Consider the following 17,838-nt stretch of genomic DNA (forward strand, 5'->3'; position numbering starts at 1 on the left):
GGGTGGAGGGTATATATTATGTGGATCGGGTCGGATTTCAGGTAGAGTAGTCATTATTCTCGGGTATGATCGAGTGAACCAAAAATCCGACCCAACCCGACCTATGCCCATCCCTAGTCTTACCCTTGCTTGCTGGGAGCTTGGGGAAGCTAACTTATCCTGACATATGTCCAAATTTGAATGAGTTAGTATGAAGATTTTATTTTTAAAGAATGCATTGCTTCCTGATTCATCTTCACTAAGCAAGTTCAATAGAATGGTTTTCTTCTTCACCTGGCCTTTTCCTCTTGTCCTCTCTACAAGCACAAGACATATAGTTGCAATGGCCAGCTTTTCTTAACTCTGCTTTATTTACTTTAAATAAGTTATTTTCATCTCTTTATCATGCATTAATGTTAATTTTATCTATTTTTTTATATTATAATTAAGGGCATAATCCTATTTCTTTAAATTAAATCATTTTTCATTCTGATATTTTCTACCTTCCTTTTTTCATCATTGAATAAGTTCCTTTCAGCCCTGCATCCTCTGAGCAGTCACTTCAAAGGAGCTTTACGCAGAATTGGGCATCTCAATGGTTCAGTTTCCGCTTCTGTTATTGCTAATACGTGACGGAAAACACAATAATATTTGCAAAATAATTAATCCCACTGTGGAGTCTGATCCTTTCTTGGTCTTATAATATATTGTGAGAGCTGCTGCTGGATTACCAGAGTTGGTTTTTAGTCCTGAGGGACAGTTTTCGATTTGGAGGAAAGATCCTTATCCTTCTGATGTCATAGAATCATCAATATCTCAACAGTCTGATGTCGCTGAATACATAACAATTATGGCCATATATATACCATGTTCATCTGAAAATTAAAGGCTGTTGAACCAGTGTTACTTAATATTTCAACAGCAGGTTATTACCTTGACGCAATTGCACCAAAAGCATGGATTATCAGATGGCAACATGGTTTTAATCTCCAGGTATGCTGAGACTGTTATAAATGAAAATTCTGCAGCATGGTCCTTGAAGATTTAGTTTGACCTGGTTACGTTGTGAAGCAAAACTTCGCAGTGAATAAGTTTCTTAAATAAATACCAAGGATGCTCAAGTTAGTATCTACTTATATACTTTTTGCAATTATTATTAATATAAACAAGTATGTTAATTTGGATAAGTGTAAAATACAACATGTTAATATAAGACTAAAAAAAGGCACAAATTGGTTGTAACCGAAAAACTTAACAAATGTCACTTTTTAGGGTAAACTGGGTAACAATTCATGTAAATTGTATAACTATTCCGATTGTTACTTAAGAAGTTACCGTCAACACATTCTCGGTTGTTACCGAAATTAAAACCCGCTTAGGTTAGGCCGCAGCACAGCAAAACTACCCTGTTAATTTCTTTTTTTTTGTTCGAAAAAGTATGCTAATTTCCATTCTTAACATCAAATAGCCTTTCATGTTATAAATAATATATTTAATTATATATTATTGACAAATTTTGATCTATTATTAGTCATGCCAAATAAATTTAGGAAGGAACTAACTGTCATTGATTCTCAACAGGACTATTGGTAAAGCTTCATCTGAAGCAAGATTTTACTCTGCGGCTCCAAACTCATATCTGCTGGATAAGTCATCTGATCTTTAAATGCTAAAGCTGTTACACTTGGAGGAACTTTGAATGCAAGGGCCACCTCTATTTGTGGCCAAGATATATATGGTGATTCAATTTTGGCTTCCATTGGTTACACTTGGAAAGGACAAGATCTTTTTCATGAAGATGTCACCTTGCAATCATATTACAGGTTTCTTCTCCATTCACATATAAACTTTCTTCTGATACTATTTCATCTGTTAAAGCTATTTTATTTTGGAGGTTCAAATTAGTGCACAGGACTTGTAAAGCCCCTGAGTGCTAATGAGTAATGACCCCTGGCTTAAACGGCTGTTAGTATGTCTTATTTTGATTTGTTTGAACTTGAAGGGATTAGAAATCAAGCTCAATTTTTTCTTTTGAAGTGCCTTCTGTTATAGAATTCAAAATCAAACCATAATAAATCTCATAGTTCCAGATTTTTTTAGGTTTTCCCATGTCATCTTTCAAGCTTATGCAATTGTAAGCTCAATACTAGCTCAATGCAACGACCTAAGAAAGAAAGTAAAGAATTTCAAATAGGAAAACTCTGGCTTACTTTCATAAACAAGACTGCTTGAATATATAGGAGAAATATAACAAGTTGACAACAGGTATGATCCTCAGTTCTAGCAATAAACAAATCCCTTAAATCAAGGAAAAATAGAACTACAGATATTTTAGGAAAAAATCTTCCTAATCTCTTTGCTTAAACACGGGAACTACCTAAACAAGGAAATATATATACAAAACTAATCCTAAAGCGTAGGGATTAACTTTGGATTTTATAGAAAGCACCAGCCACTATCTGTATTAATCAACTCCATTTCAAAAATTACCAAAATCATCAATATCTAGATATCTAAATGGATTTTCAATATTAATTTCCTCGAACTACTTTATTAAGCTTGTGCTGTGGCAAGAATGTCCCGAGTATTTATTTTCATTAAAAACAAAAGAGTAGGTGTCAATTGCTCTAGAAAGCTTTTCATTAACACACGATGAATACTTCATTGACTGATGATGAAGTTTCATTGTGTCAAGTTGTTGGAAGAAGTGGAACCGAGGGGTATTCGCTGCAATATGACTGCTTATTCAATGTTTTGGTAGTGTATAAATCTTTGAATGAACGTATCACTTAGATTAAAAAAATTGTGGTCAGCAGGGGAAGTGTAATATATTTTGCACAAGAAACACTTTACTATGATAATGTCAGTTAATATGCACTTCATTAATTTCAATTCTATAAACAATCGCAACTGTATGTTTAATGTATATTCACTTGAAGCATTCATGTGGGCAACAAATATTAGTAACAATAAATGGAGCTTATTTTATTCTTGTGGCATTTTCTTTAAATTGTTTGAGAGATCTAATTGGCTATGCATGGTTTTCTTTGCATTAGCATGCTGCTTGGAGTACTCAATCATCTTGTTGCAGGTGACAGAACCCCCAGAAGACAGAATGGTGCAGGCACTTTTCAGCCCACCACTTTCAAAGCAACGTGTAGAATATGCAGTGCAACAGATTAAAGAATGTTTTACTTCTTTGGTATTTGTCTTGTTTCCTCTTTTTTGTTAGTGTTGATAATAAACATGCTCAGCATGAGATCATGCTATACTCTGTTGTAGGTTGATTTTGGATGTGGCTCTGGTAGTTTACTGGAGTCTTTGTTGGAGTATCCAACTTCTTTGGAAACAATTGCCGGAGTTGATATTTCACAGAAGAGCCTTAGTCGTGTGGCAAAGGTGTGTTCTAGTGTATTTTGGGTTTATATATGGCCAAATGAATTTGAGTAGATCAATTTTGAGCATTATTTGAAAGATATGAATAAAATACACTGTTGACTAAATGTGTGGATAAGGATTTTAAACTATGTTATCCGTGTGCTAAGTATATTTTCTCAAGTTAAAGTGTGTGGTTGCTAAATATCTTTGATATCTTCATTGCACAGGTTCTTCATTCACAACTAGTCATGAAGTTAGATCCTGATGCACCGTGTAGGAGTATAAAATCTACCATTCTCTATGATGGTTCTATCACAGATTTTGATTCCCGGTTGTGTGGATTTGATCTTGGCACATGCTTAGAGGTATTTAGAACTAAACCTTTACCTGCAAACCATTGATAATTGGTGCTACATTGGTGATGCAATATACTTCTAACACGCTGATTGTGTTTTTAAGAAACTGTGCTTGCACCCATGTTTTACATCTTTGTAGTCTTCATTCTTTATTGAAAGGCTTAACCTATATATGTTCAATTCTTCTTCTGGGCCTAGTTTTGGAAATACACTTTCCATTAGACCTGTCACAGGACAAGTGACAAGTCTGGTTAGGTTTTGACTTTCTTACTTAGGGAAATGCTTCTTTATTCTTTATGCCTCAAGCAATTTAATGGTTTAGTGCCTAAATTGCACCGTGTGCTCTTGATGGTAGAATGATTTATTAAATGGTGAACTGATGGCTTCAATGATGTTTGAACTAGATACTGAACACTATAATTTTGTGAATACTTCTTGGGAAGATGAATCCTAATGGGACATGATACTTGAATTGGGAAAAGGAAAGGAATGAAAAGAAATCACTGCTGCATTGCCTTACACTGTTGTCATAAGACCAAGTAATGAACTGACTATAGAAAGCATTCCCTTGCATTGTTGTTGAAAGACCAAGTAATTAACTGTCCATGGAAAGCTTGGAGTATATATTTGATTACTGATTTCTTGAAGAGTGGTTGCATCAAGGAATGGAAATTTGTGCGATTCAGGAAGAGGATGTTTATAGAGAACCTTAAATAATTCTTCTTGTGCCATATTACTGATTATGCGTAACTTTGGAAGATTGCGATGGTATTTCTTTTTACTGACATAATTTTTCAGAAAAATTTCTAGCTTAATATATTTATTCTTCTGAGTTTACACAGGAAGTGTTGACATGTTTACCTGCACATTTGCTTATATATTGAAGCTCTTTGTGTCTTGTAACTGAGCACAAGTCACGGATGTAACTAGTAGGACAAAATTCTTGAGGCATGAACAATGTCCATGGCGTATCTTCTACTCTAGTTTGGCAAAGCTAATCATATCATGTTGGTCTTAACAATAAAAAGAATGCAGTTTCCTTTCGGTTGTTCTCGATTGCTTCTTACATTTTGAAAATTAATAGGTGATTGAACATATGGAGGAGGACCAGGCCAGTCTGTTTGGTGACATTGTGCTCGGTTTTTTTCGTCTGAGGGTTCTTATTGTTTCAACCCCCAACTATGAATACAATGTAATACTCCAGAAATCCAATCTAACGAGCCAAGAAGATGATCCAGAGGAGAAGATTCAGTCACAATCATGTAAATTCCGCAACCATGACCACAAGTTCGAGTGGACGAGGGAGCAATTCAAACATTGGGCATCGGAGTTAGCTGTTAGACACGATTATAGTGTTGAGTTCGGCGGGGTTGGTGGTGCTGCGGACCAGGAACCGGGATATGCTACACAGATTGTTGTCTTTAGAAGTGGCATTCTACCCAAGGATGACTATATTCGGGAGCATCAAGTTTCTTCATGCCAATACAAAACTATATGGGAGTGGAATAGAAGTAAGCACCCTCTGACAAATTAATAGATAAATTTGAATTTAGTTTAGCGCAGTAGTAGGGGATACAACTAACTACACATTTTGAGCAATGTGAAGGATCCATGAAATACATAAACTGTACATGAGCATATAAAGTCTGCAAACTTTGAAGTAGAACAACATTTAACTCACATGCAGCTGGTGCTATATGAATGTTATATTTCTTCTCTTCTAAATAAAGTGACCCATATGGCCTTGCAGCTAGTAAGCACCATGTTTTTTTAGAATATGGGAAAAATTCTAAGTAATTTCAGAAATTCTTTTAGTTTATTGACAATGCACTAACCATGCAGATTCAATTGCTCAAATTCGAGTCCTTTAAAGAGAACAATATTTATTTTTACCACCATCGCTACTACAGTTCTTAAAAGTATAACATTAGAAATTCCATAGGCTTCATAGTTTATACTTTGGTAAAGTATGGAATTTCGTAATGGTAAGGCTTTAGAATTATCGAAAATTTCGTAATATAGTAAAATTTTAGGAATTACGAAAGGTCTTACTTATTTATATGTAGCTTTGTAGATTGGTAATGAAAGTTGTAATCATAAAGTTTTAGGATTGACGAAATTCCTTGTAATTTGGTAAGAAATTTAGTATATTTAAAAGGATGTCTGTAATGATAGCTTAAATTTTACAAAATTCCTTGTAATTTGGTAAGAAATTTAGTATATCTAAAAATGATGTCAGTAATTTGGTAAGAAATTTCGTATTATCTAAAACGATGTCTGTAATGATAGCTTAAGGGTTATAAAAATCCTTAAATGTTTTAACAAGTTTTTAATTCCAAAAGTATTATTATCAACATGTTTCAAGGAATTAAGAACGTGTTAGCACAATTTGCAATTAGTAGTATATATTTTAAATAATTTTTCCGTATATATTATGTGTTATATATATTGTAACAGTCTAGAGTGATTATAAAATAATATTTATTTAGGACTTTTTATCCAATTAACAATACACACCTTGCAGGTAACTATTCAAACTTAGAATCTGAAAAACAACATTCCCTCCCTTTTATTAAGGTTCATGTGCTACGTTATATTATATCCATACAAATGACAATTTCTCCACCAGACCACATATTTAGGGTACCAAATAGAGTGATAAAAAAATTCACAACTACTGTAACTCAAAAAAGAAAAGAAATTCACAACTACCAACACCTACATTATGTAAAGTGGTAAAAGTGGATGGTTATTGGTTACACCACCAACCTTAATTTGGTTAATTGTTGGACTCAACCATTTGATTTCGTGATATCCCACAATACTTAACCCTTTATAAATGGATAAACCTCCATCAGCTTCTTCCATCAAGTGGTCCTTCCATGGGTCTACAAAGTGGAGAGAAATTGGCCATGTTTAAGTGGTCGTACCCAAGGAATAGATGGAGCTTGGTGGTGCTTAGATTGCTGGCATTTCTTGCTGCAGCAGCTGCAACTCTTGTGATGGTTCTCAACAAACAGACCAAAACTTTTGTGGTCGCCACCATTGGAACCACCCCTCTCAAGCTTGCTCTCAATGCTAAGTTTCACCACACCCCAGCATTTGTGTAACAAACCTACCTCTTTATCATATTCTTTCATTTCCCTTTATTATATACATATATTATGAGTATATACAAGGCCAAAAAAATACTTCTAATGTTTGAAAAAATAGTTGTTTTGATTCATGTTTTTTTAAAGAAATTTGGCATGTACATTTATTTTAGGATAAAAATGCTCCTAACATTTGACTAAATAGTCACTTTAACCCGTACTCTTTTATTTTTAGAGCATTTTAGTCCCGATATTTCATTTTAGAGCCAAAGGTCCCTATTTTAGAGCGTCAACAATTCGTTGACTAATATTTTCTATCTACATAGGGGTCTTTTTGTCTCAAAATGAATCATTGAGGACTAAAATGCTCCAAAGGGGGCAGAGTGACTGTTTACTCGACGTTTGTTGCATTTTTTGTCATTATACCTTATGAGTAATAGTATTGTTCCATATTTTCCATGGCATACAGGTTCTTTGTTATAGCTAATGGACTGGTCAGCATCCATAACTTGGTGATGATAATGGCGGATCTGTTGAGAAGCAAGTTCGATTACAAGGGTTTTCGTTTTCCCATGGTTGCTATTTTGGACATGGTAGGTTAACTACTACAATTGTTTTTTTTGTTTTGTTTTGTTTTTTTTACTTTTACTTTTACCGTTTTACGTACTTTAGAGCTTACTTTTGTTTATATTTTGGACGATGCATGCATGCTTGGGGGGCAGCTGAACTTGGCATTATTATCGGGTGGAGCAAATGCGGCGGTGTTCATGGCGGAGCTGGGGAAGAACGGTAATTCTCACGCGAGGTGGGACAAGATTTGTGATAAATTTGAGGCGTATTGCGACCGTGGTGCCGGAGCTCTTGTTGCCTCATTTATTGCACTGGCTTTCATGCTTCTCATTTCCTTCATCTCTATCCTTAAACTTGTCAGCCCATCGTCCCATATTTCTAACAACAATAATTAAACCCTAAAACCTCCACGTTGCTCAAACCATTTCCATGGACTGTTAATATTTCATACTAGTTCGTCAATTATGTCTGTTTTATTTTTCAAATCTATGTCCTACTATTATTCTTCAATTATAGTTTTTTTTAATTTACTCATTAATATTTTATTAGAACATTAATTTTTTGAATTAAATTAAAATTTAGACTAAATTTATAGAATATATAAGTAATGATGACCAAATGTATAATTATATTAATTTTTAACGTCCATTTCAATGTCTTCATTAAGTGTTAACTGCTATGTCAGCATCTTCATTCAATGTAAATAGCCAATGACCTCATTGAAACAATTAAGTAATTAGTTGATTTAGTTAATAAAATTAAAATATTGATGGTCAAAATGAAAAGGGTAATAAAATAGTGGTCACAAGTAATTTACCCTTATTTTATTTTTGCTTTTTAATTTCTTAGGTAACTAGAGGTAAATGTTTGAGTTAATTTTTATTTTCCCAATGAAGTTCACAAAAGTAATAAATTGACGACTAACGTTATCAGTTTATAACAAAATAATTACTTCGTCATTATCATCTTTAAATTAATGACGTGATAGTGTTAAAATGAATTAATATATAATTTTACCTCTAAACTACTACTGTAACATTAAATAAATCCCTAAATAATCCTAAAAAAGATTAATATATATACGTAAGAAATATAAATATATATATATCTAACATTTATATGAGTTTGAGTAACATATAGATCGAAATTAGTGCAAAAGAACCAACCTTACCGCAACACTAAGGATATATATGATCATGTAAGCAATGTTTTCGATATATATATGTCTCAAAGTGTTTAAGAAAAAATAAGCCATGAATAAGAAATTATAAGAAAAAACTATCCAAACCATTATTGCAGAAGAAATGGGCTAATTTAAAGTTCCGTATGATGTAACGAAACAATTCAAAGAAAAATATTTTTCACGTATTTTTAACTATGTTGACAAAAACTACATACATAGCTAATGAAAGAAACGAGGTAAAAGGGTGCTTGAGGCTTTTGTATATGTCCAAAAAAATTCAATTGGTCTTCGATCTTTTTTGTATTCAATATGGACCTATGATCTTTTGACTAACGGTTTCTGTCGTTAAACGTTACGATGTTGATGTGGTACTTCATGATGTTGATGTGAGAGTTCACAATAGCTGGTGATATGACAGATGGACTAAATTGGTTTTATTTTTCAAGTTCGAGGGTCAATTTTTTTTAAAAAAATTTAAAGGCTTATTTGATTTGTTAAAAGAATAAAAACTTTAAATTCAAAATATAAATTATTCAAAAACTTAAATATAATAATACCAAATATAAAAATTAAATTATTCAAAAATTAAATATATATTATTACTTTTTTACCTCGTATTTAAATTAACTGTTATTTATATAAATATAAATTCGTTCTTCATGCACAAATTTTATTTTATATATTTACATCTAATGGTCTTAAATTCTAAGTGTCTTTTCTAAATTCTATTTCACTAATTTTTATAATAAAAAATTGAGTAAATATTATAAATTCTTATAAAAATAAAATTTAAAAATTATGAAGCTAAAATTTACTTATAAATTATCATAAAATTATAAAATTAAAAAATTAAAAAATAATTATCTAATTAAGAGGAACATTTTTAGTGAATATGACATGATATAGGGAAGTAAACTTCACATAACTTGATCTTATGAAAAATTGAAAATATAGACTTATCCCATCAATTTCTATTAAATACAACTCTATAAAGTCAATGTAAATATAAACTTTATGTGATCGAGATTTTTTTTGTCACTCTAATATTTACTTTTTAAAAAAATCAAGAAATAAAAAATCCGTCTCAACAAAATAAAAATAAAATAGAATTCACATTAGTGACATGAGTTTTATTTTATTTTTTATTTTAAAACAAAATACTATATATTTTTAAATTTCAGTAATATAATTTTTATTTTTAGTATTATTATATTCAAGTTTTCTTTATATTTTTTAATATTTTGATTCTAAAATACTTTTATTTTGATTTTAAAATACTTTTATTTTAAAAAAAATAAATAAACCCTTAAATTTAAAAAAAAAATAGTTGGACCCTCGAATTTGAAAAAAAAAATTAGCCCATATGTCACGTCATCAGCCATTGTGGACTGCCACGTCAGTATGTGAATCACCATATCAATATCGTGAAGTGCTACATCAGTATCATAATAGTCAACGACGGAAATCATTGGTCGAATAGCCACATTGAGTTCTTTTTATACGTTCGAGGATCATATTGAGTGTAAAAAAATATCCAGGGTTACATTGATTTTTTTAAACAAGTTCAAAGGCCTTAGGTACTCTTTTGCCAAAAAACGATATCCATATCAGAATTGATGTGTCATGGGAACACCTTTGAAATCAAGACTTGTCTTATTTATCATAACAGGAATAGAGGTACAACAATGCGTTGTGTCCGAAGAAACCTTAATGGACTTCACAAAAAACCATAAGCAAACAAACCAGGTATTGGATACTTCACGTTAAGAGAAATCATTCTTGAGATTTTGAGATCTCGATGAAACAAAACAAAGATTAGCTCGGTAAAGAAAAAAATGAACTTGTTTGTGGTCAAAGTTTCAATGCAAAAATGAAGTCATTTTTGTTTTTCAGAGAAGTTTGAATTGCTGAAGAATTTGAGCTGCTAGATAGAATCAAGTTCAAAATTTATAATAGAGTTGCAGAAGTGATCGTGGTAACATGAAAATATAAGTATTCTTTAAAAAGTTGAGGATAAATTGATGTAAAATCGTTATTCAAAGTATATTTAATGTTTTACAAGTAATTTAAGGGTAAAACCTATATATTAACTGTTTTTGTTGTTGACATTTTCACTTCGGTAAAGACGGTAGAATAATTATTTTGTTATAAGTGGATTATATTATTAATTAATTTGTTATTTTTAAAATTTTAGTGAGTAAAATAATTTTTTTTTCAAATATTAGTGATTATTTGTATAATTTACCCTAAATTTTTTTTATCGAACTTGTACGGACGTATATCGGTTTTGAAACATAGAATTTCGTTTTCCATTTGGTTTTTATATGATCTAAAAGAAAAAGCTGTGTCGGATCTGGGATGTGTGGTGTTTCATGTTAGATTTCATTTTCTCAATTGAAATGATTAGGGCAATAATGATTTCCTTCTGAAGGTGTTTTTTTTTCTTTTCCTAAAAGAAAAGAAGATCTTTTTTTTTGGTTTATCTCTTTTTGTTTTTAATATTTTAATAAATTAATGATCCAAATCTGTCAATCAAACCATGAAGAAGAAGCTCGATACCCGTTTCCCAGCCGTAAGCTTCCTACCTTTTTATTTTCCTTTTGCTTCTTCAATTTCTTTGCTTTATTTGTTGTTAATTTGTTTTAAGTATTTGGTTCTTGATTGATTCTCCTGAAATTGAAAGCTGGGTCTTTTTTGGTTTTTTATTTTGTGATTGTTTTTTTTTTGTTGCAAATCGATTTGTAGGAAATTGGCCATTTGATGACGTTTTCACTTTTCAGCGGTTAGGGTTTTCAAAATTTTAGTTCATTTTTTTAATTTTATATTATTTTCATGGAGTATGTTGTTGGGTTTCTGTTTATCATAATCATTTTAGGACGGTTATTTTTTTTTTGGTCTGTTCTATGAAATCCCGTGTAGGTTGTTCTATGGTTTGCTAAATTTTTTGGATGCTTCTACAAAATTGGTCAAACTATACTAGCTACCGAGGTTATGTTTTCCTAATTTCCTCTTAAATTTTGTGCTTTTTAAGGGTTTGGTTTGTTCGAATGAATTACGTGCTTTGATATTATAATTCAGTTAATTGATGTTATGACAATTAGGTTGGAAAATGTGGGTTGTGTTTGTATTTTGTGTTATTGGGATATAATTTTCTCCCTCTACTGTAGGGAGCCAAAAAAAAAAAAAGACAGGGTAAGTTTGTAAGTTCCTTAACTGTTCTATGTTACTTGGACTTGGGTTTAATACAGATACGTTCAAATTGTTTCAAGCTTTTCAATATGTTTGGGGTATCATTGGAAGGTCTCATGTCTGAATATGTGTCGGACACAGGTACTTAAAAGTAAAACAAAGAGTCGGAGCAACATAGCTGTTGTTTTTTTGTCTCGTTAATGCTATTGTTTATTGGCAGTCTAATTGATTTTTATATAAGTGGTTTATTTTGATCTACTTGTCTAAGCATTCATGTTGAAATGTCAATGATCTGTTTGTTCTCGTATATTTCCTTTACTTGAAGCAAGAACAGAGAGTTGTTTGATTCTCCACAAGTTACAAATACAACAGTAGCTGAAAGTTGGGATTGGTTATTTGTACTTGTGATTAAATTATTATCAATTCAACTGCCTGTTTCGAATCCTTAGGTAATTCAGTAATTGCTTGTATCAATTTTGTCTTATTAAGAGTGAGCAGTTATGGTCCACTTTCCATGATTGCTAACTCCACTATTGATGTGCCTGTAACTCCTTTCGTTCATACTTCTGTTTGTCCATGATTAACTACTCTTCTCTTAGTCTGAAGCATACTCTGTTTTTTTTTTTGGAATCACTAATTGAAGTTTGGAATAAAAAAAAAAAGAAGTTTGGAATTCAGTAGTTTAAATAGCGCTCTTTTCCGGTTGGTTTCATTGGGGACTTTGTAGAAGTCAAGGATCATGTTAAAGCCTTCAATAACTTTTTTAGCATATTGAAATTAAATATGATTTTAAGAGAAAGATATGACCAAGCAATGAGTTTGCAAACACAGCTTTGGCTTTAAGAATGGATCATTATACATGAAGAGTTTCTTTAATGCAACTTTGCCTTTCTTTTTAAAGTAGGCTTATAAAATCTTTCAGAAATATTTTTTTTTGATAGGAATTGAAGGCCTCATTAAAAACCAATCTTTCAGAAATATAGTTTTTCATCAAATTCTATAGTATTATCTTACATAACCATACAGTGAGTTATAACATCAAGCGATAGATGATAGGTTGCAGAATGTCTTGCTTACCGATTTCTAGAGGTTTTGTTTCTTTTTGATCATGATGTCCTTGTTTGGTGTTGACAACTGCGCTCTGTCTACTTCTCTCATAATTAGTTTGAATCAAAACCTGGTAAAAGGAGTGAGCTTCATGGTAGGTTACTCGCACTATGGCAATGATATTAAACCAGTGACTTGTAACTTGCAAGAACCTGCAAGGTGATGCTCTCCAAATGGATTGACAAGGAACTCTGTGTCAATGATCATTTCTTCTTGTCTTTGTACTCTTTTGTATTGTTTAACAAACCTTGTCTGGTTTCTTAATTTTTATGATCATAGTTGCTGAGGGCTTGCTCTTTTGTATTAGAATCCAGATACCAATAGATAATGTGGATTGCTTTTAATTCCAATATACACTTTTATGGTTCCATACTAGAAACATTGTTGCATCTTTGAAGATGTTTATGGAATTGTTCATATAAGTGAGTGATTTAAAAGTTTGGTAGTAAAGAAAAATATCTGTGACTTTTCATATATGCTTTAGGACCATGGGTCTATATGCTATCTTTTGGACTGATATTCCCTCATCTAGTTTTTTTTAATAGATTTCAGCCGTGATTAGTGCTTAAACTTCGGAGATATTTGTTTTTCAGTCTCGCATTAAAAAGATTATGCAAGCTGATGAAGATGTTGGGAAAATTGCATTAGCAGTGCCTGTTTTAGTTTGTAAGTGGCAGTAACATTCATCTTTTACATAAATAATTCTCCCACAGATGTATATTACTTGCTCATGCTTCTTTCTTTTACCTTGCACTCTACAGCTAAAGCCTTGGAATTGTTTCTACAAGACCTTTGTGATCGTACATATGAGATTACCCTTCAGAGAGGTGCAAAGACCATGAATTCATTACATTTGTGAGTGAAGAATTAACATTATTCTTTGTAGTTTGCAATATTAATTTTCTACTTGAGGATTTATATAAATTTTTATCCATATAACATTCTTTGGCCATTGTGTTTAAGTATTTATTGACTACACATATTCCACTTCTCCAAAATACCAACATTCAAACATTTTTCTATACTAAACATGAATTGAACCGTCTGCTGGCCTGTAATTTGTGTTACTCAGACTTGGGGGTAATTATAGGGTATGGATTTATGTCCAAATAGGATATGCTCAGAAAAGAAAATTTCTTTCAGTTTTGCTACACGTTTATACCCATATCAAAACATGTGTCAGAAATGGTTGTCAGATATGGATGCTTTAGGGAAAATGAAGAGTTGGAGCAACATATCCTGTAACTACTACAATTTATTACAACTTATAAGATAATCAGTAACAACTTCTAAGTATTTTAGTCTACTAAGAAATTACAACTTGGCATCTACATTGGCTTAAATGATATTCTTTTTCCTTCTATCGGATGTAGAAGTGCTCATATTAGTACTCAATGGACAAAAAATGAACGATCTTTTTTCAATTTGTCCCCGCCCGCCCCCCAAACAAAAGATTTGCTGAGTTAAAGAGAAGAGAATTGACACGATATCGTATGTAGAGTGAAGGGAGAAACACATGGAAAATTTATGTTACTCAGATTTGGGTGTGAGTATTGGATATGGGTATGTGTTCGACACAGGTATTCAATTTTTCACAAAATTTTCTTGTATTTGCGGAGTCCTTGGAGAATGATATACCATGCTCATGTTTGAACATGAGTTATGTATGGGCGTTGGACATGAGTACTTGAAGAAAAATTGAGTCTATCATCACTGCAAACTAATGAAAAGTAGCATGCCAAGTAAAAAAAAAAAGCAACATGATATAGGAGTATCGAGATTCCTTGGTGATCAACTAACATCCGTTTATGTATTCTCACAAGAGCTTTTGGGATGTTTAGGGTGAATGGAGGAGTAGAAAGTTTATTGTAAATGTGTTCTTTGATTCCAATGATCGAAACTAGTGTTTCAAAATTTGTAAATCTACATCATCCTTTTCCAACAAATTTTATTCGTAAAAGGTTCTAATTTTATGTTGGACCTGGTCCAGATTTTCCTCCTTTTCCGGTCACAAAGTATTTAGATACCGATCAACTATGCTGATTATTGTAGATGGAGAATCGTGATTCTGAATTCTCCTTTTCCAGATCATGCTACGTTTTTCAATTAACAAGTCTTCTGATCAGCATGGTATCACATTATGTTACTTCCAATCTTGTTTGTGTTTATCCCTGGTTATGTATTTGTCTATCTGTTGTGTGTTGGTCTAACTAAAGTGTCGAACTAAACTGCAGAAAGCATTGTGTACAGAGCTATAATGTATTTGATTTTCTGAGGGACATCGTTAGCCGGGTTTCTGATTATGGTCATGGTCATTCTGATGCCGTTGCTGCCGATGATCGAAGTGTTTCAAGGAGAAGGTTAGATAAAGCTTTACTTCATGTTTGGTACTTTTTAATTCATAGAAAGATATTCCATGATATGTTTCCATATCATTCTGCCAGGAAAGCTGCTGGAGATGAAGTCCATGACAGTGATGAAGAATCAAAGAGGAGCAAAATGGTAAGATGGCTTCTATTTAACATCTTTGTGCGTATAAAATATTTAGACACATTGTATGAACATACAACATAGGATGCACTTTTGTGCAACTTTAAGAATGAATGGCGGCGAATGTTTTTCTTCAGCTACAGAGGTATCTGGTGAACTCCAGTTTATTATGCTAAACTATCTTACTCGTACTTGGGTCAAGTGTCGGATACGGGTATATATCTGACACTGATATGTTCAATTGTTTATAATTTTTTTATCTGACATTGATATATTCATTTCTTTATAAGCTTTGTCCATGCATTTGGAGGGTGGTTTATATCTTCATACCCATGTCTGGATATATCTTCGGACAGTATTTTGAAAAACTAAACAGGTGGAGGCTTGGAGCAATTTAGATGCCAGAAACATCTGCAAAAGACGAATTGGTTATATATGTTTATGTGAATTTTGGTACTTCTAATAACTGACATTTTTAGACGTACTCTATGCAGCATGATATGGGTCATGCAGGCACCATTGGTAAAGGGAGAGGCAGGGGACGAGGTAGGGGACGTGGCAGAGGAGGCCGAAATGCGGAAAGGGAAGCTCATCGTGAAATAGAACTGGAACCCCACTCAGTTCTTCAGCAAAACAACAAAAGTCATTCAACCCCTGGAATGGTTTTAGATGATGGTTCCGAGTCAAAGGAACTGATCAAAGAGAACACAATTGCTGAAGATGCCAATCAAGCCGTTCGGAATTTTGATCTGAATTCTGAGATAGAGGAGAACATGGATGGAAAGTATGCAGCAGATGCTGCTACCGCTACTGCAACTGCTGACCCAGCAACAGCAGCAGCAGAGGCTGCAGCTCAGCCTTCTTCAGCAGATCCTAGAACTGAGACCAAACATGAAGAATACCCAGGCTGGTCTCTTTCAGACATGGACAAGATGGCCATTGATCCTCATCAAATTGCTCAGCTTGGCAAAAGGTTAGATGAAGACGAAGAAGATTATGATGAGGAAGGGTAGGGAAAAGCAGTTATGTTGCAAGACTGGGAGGAAAAGTTAGTTTTTAAGATCAGATAAGAAAAGGTAAAACTTGAGATAACTTCATCAGAGTATGGAAGCATATCCTATGTAGGTCCTCTCTGTCTGTTTACTGTTCTCATCGTTCATAATGTGTTATACATTTGCTAACGTAACTTTAAAACGGTAACTTCCGGGAACATTCTCGTCACTATTCCGGGAACATTCTCGTCACTGAACGAGAGAACATGGCTTTTTAGTGTGACAGAATTGCCCTTAGGAAATCTATGTTTTAATTATCATCATTTGCTCGATTGTATTTTCAGTAGTTCATGATTCAGCAGTCTTGTCACAGTTACTTAAAGAAAATGAGGAGTCGGGAAAGAATAAAATAGGTAGCCTTTTTCAATTGTATGGGTGCATCGCAGCAATTGTTCTGATGAATGTATGAGGTTTTAATATTGCATTAATTTTTAAACGTGTCTGAAAATGTGTTCGCCATTGCCTGATTTATGAGGAAGAAAAATTGAGTTGAGCAACAACTTAATCGGGAGGTTCTGATGTGCAGCATGTAATTTAAGGTTAATTTACGGCGTGATCGGTTCACCAAGTAGAGATGCACAGAAGCCGGATTTCAATCCGATCCGGATCGGATAAAAACCGATCCGGTTTTTTCTCCCAACCCAAAAATCGGATTTTAAAAAAACCGGTTCGGATCCTAACCGGTTTGGAGGGTCGGATGGTGTAACCGGTTTCAGTTTGCAAAAAATCGGTTTTAAAAAAAAACCCGGATTTTTTCGGTTAAAAAACCGGTTTTTTATCCGGTTTGAAAAAAACCGGTTGTTCAATTTTTTCTCAAACCGGTTATACTATCTGGTTTTTAAATATCCGATCCGGTTTAAAAAAAACCGGTTTTTTTCAAAATCCGGTTTCGGATATTTTTTACCCAAAATCGGATATTCGGATTTTTTGTGCACCTCTATCACCAAGTAATCAGTAGAATTTGTTCACCAAGTAATCGGTAGAATTTAAAATATTACTTGTTTGAAATTTATACATGCATTGCATTTTATCTATATTTTTAATTTTCTAACTGCCGGAGGTCTTTCACAGAAGTAACTCTCAAACTGGTGTTGGGGTAGCTTACTACCCTACCTCCTTTTATCCCATTGCATATGAAAATAGAGTTTTATTGTTGTTGTTGTTGTCGGTTCACCGAATAATCAGTAGAATTTGTTCACCAAATATTCGGAAGAATTTAAATAACACTGTTGAAATTTAATCTCTGTCCAGTTTAAAAAATTACATATTTCATAAGAATTCTGATTAAAACTTTTATTGTTAGAAAAGTTTCTGAATTGAATGAAAGATACTACATACGATAACTTTTTACACTTTAATATGAAAAACTATTAAATTTATATCATTTATTATAAATAATTAAATTTTAGCTTTATACTTTAATATAAAAAAATATTCAATTT

The 17,838-nt window shown here is 32.8% G+C and overlaps 2 protein-coding genes and 1 pseudogene across 3 annotated transcripts; all 3 read left to right on the forward strand.

The window, feature by feature from the left end:
• The first annotated feature begins 489 nt into the window (after nt 1-489).
• LOC120120056 lies at nt 490-5,359 on the forward strand (annotated as a pseudogene).
• Nucleotides 5,360-6,595: 1,236 nt separating this feature from the next.
• Nucleotides 6,596-7,837, forward strand: LOC120119909 (CASP-like protein 1B2). Its single transcript, XM_039139700.1, has 3 exons — nt 6,596-6,819; nt 7,275-7,398; nt 7,528-7,837. The coding sequence occupies exons 1-3, from the start codon at nt 6,596-6,598 to the stop codon at nt 7,768-7,770; spliced, it is 591 nt and encodes a 196-aa protein (XP_038995631.1). The 3' UTR covers nt 7,771-7,837.
• A 2,987-nt stretch (nt 7,838-10,824) lies between these two features.
• Nucleotides 10,825-16,666, forward strand: LOC120119643 (dr1-associated corepressor homolog). Of its 2 annotated transcripts, none has more exons than XM_039139451.1 (6): nt 10,825-11,130; nt 13,448-13,520; nt 13,616-13,709; nt 15,089-15,214; nt 15,299-15,356; nt 15,824-16,666. In XM_039139451.1, the coding sequence occupies exons 1-6, from the start codon at nt 11,098-11,100 to the stop codon at nt 16,355-16,357; spliced, it is 918 nt and encodes a 305-aa protein (XP_038995382.1). In that variant the 5' UTR covers nt 10,825-11,097; the 3' UTR covers nt 16,358-16,666. The 2 variants fall into 2 exon arrangements, with proteins under 2 accessions (XP_038995382.1, XP_038995383.1); XM_039139452.1 differs by having other exon boundaries at nt 15,839-16,666.
• Nucleotides 16,667-17,838: the final 1,172 nt, after the last annotated feature.

Source organism: Hibiscus syriacus, unplaced genomic scaffold (assembly GCF_006381635.1).
Source record: "Hibiscus syriacus cultivar Baekdansim isolate YM2019G1 unplaced genomic scaffold, ASM638163v2 tig00110332_pilon, whole genome shotgun sequence".
NCBI lineage: Eukaryota > Viridiplantae > Streptophyta > Magnoliopsida > Malvales > Malvaceae > Hibiscus > Hibiscus syriacus.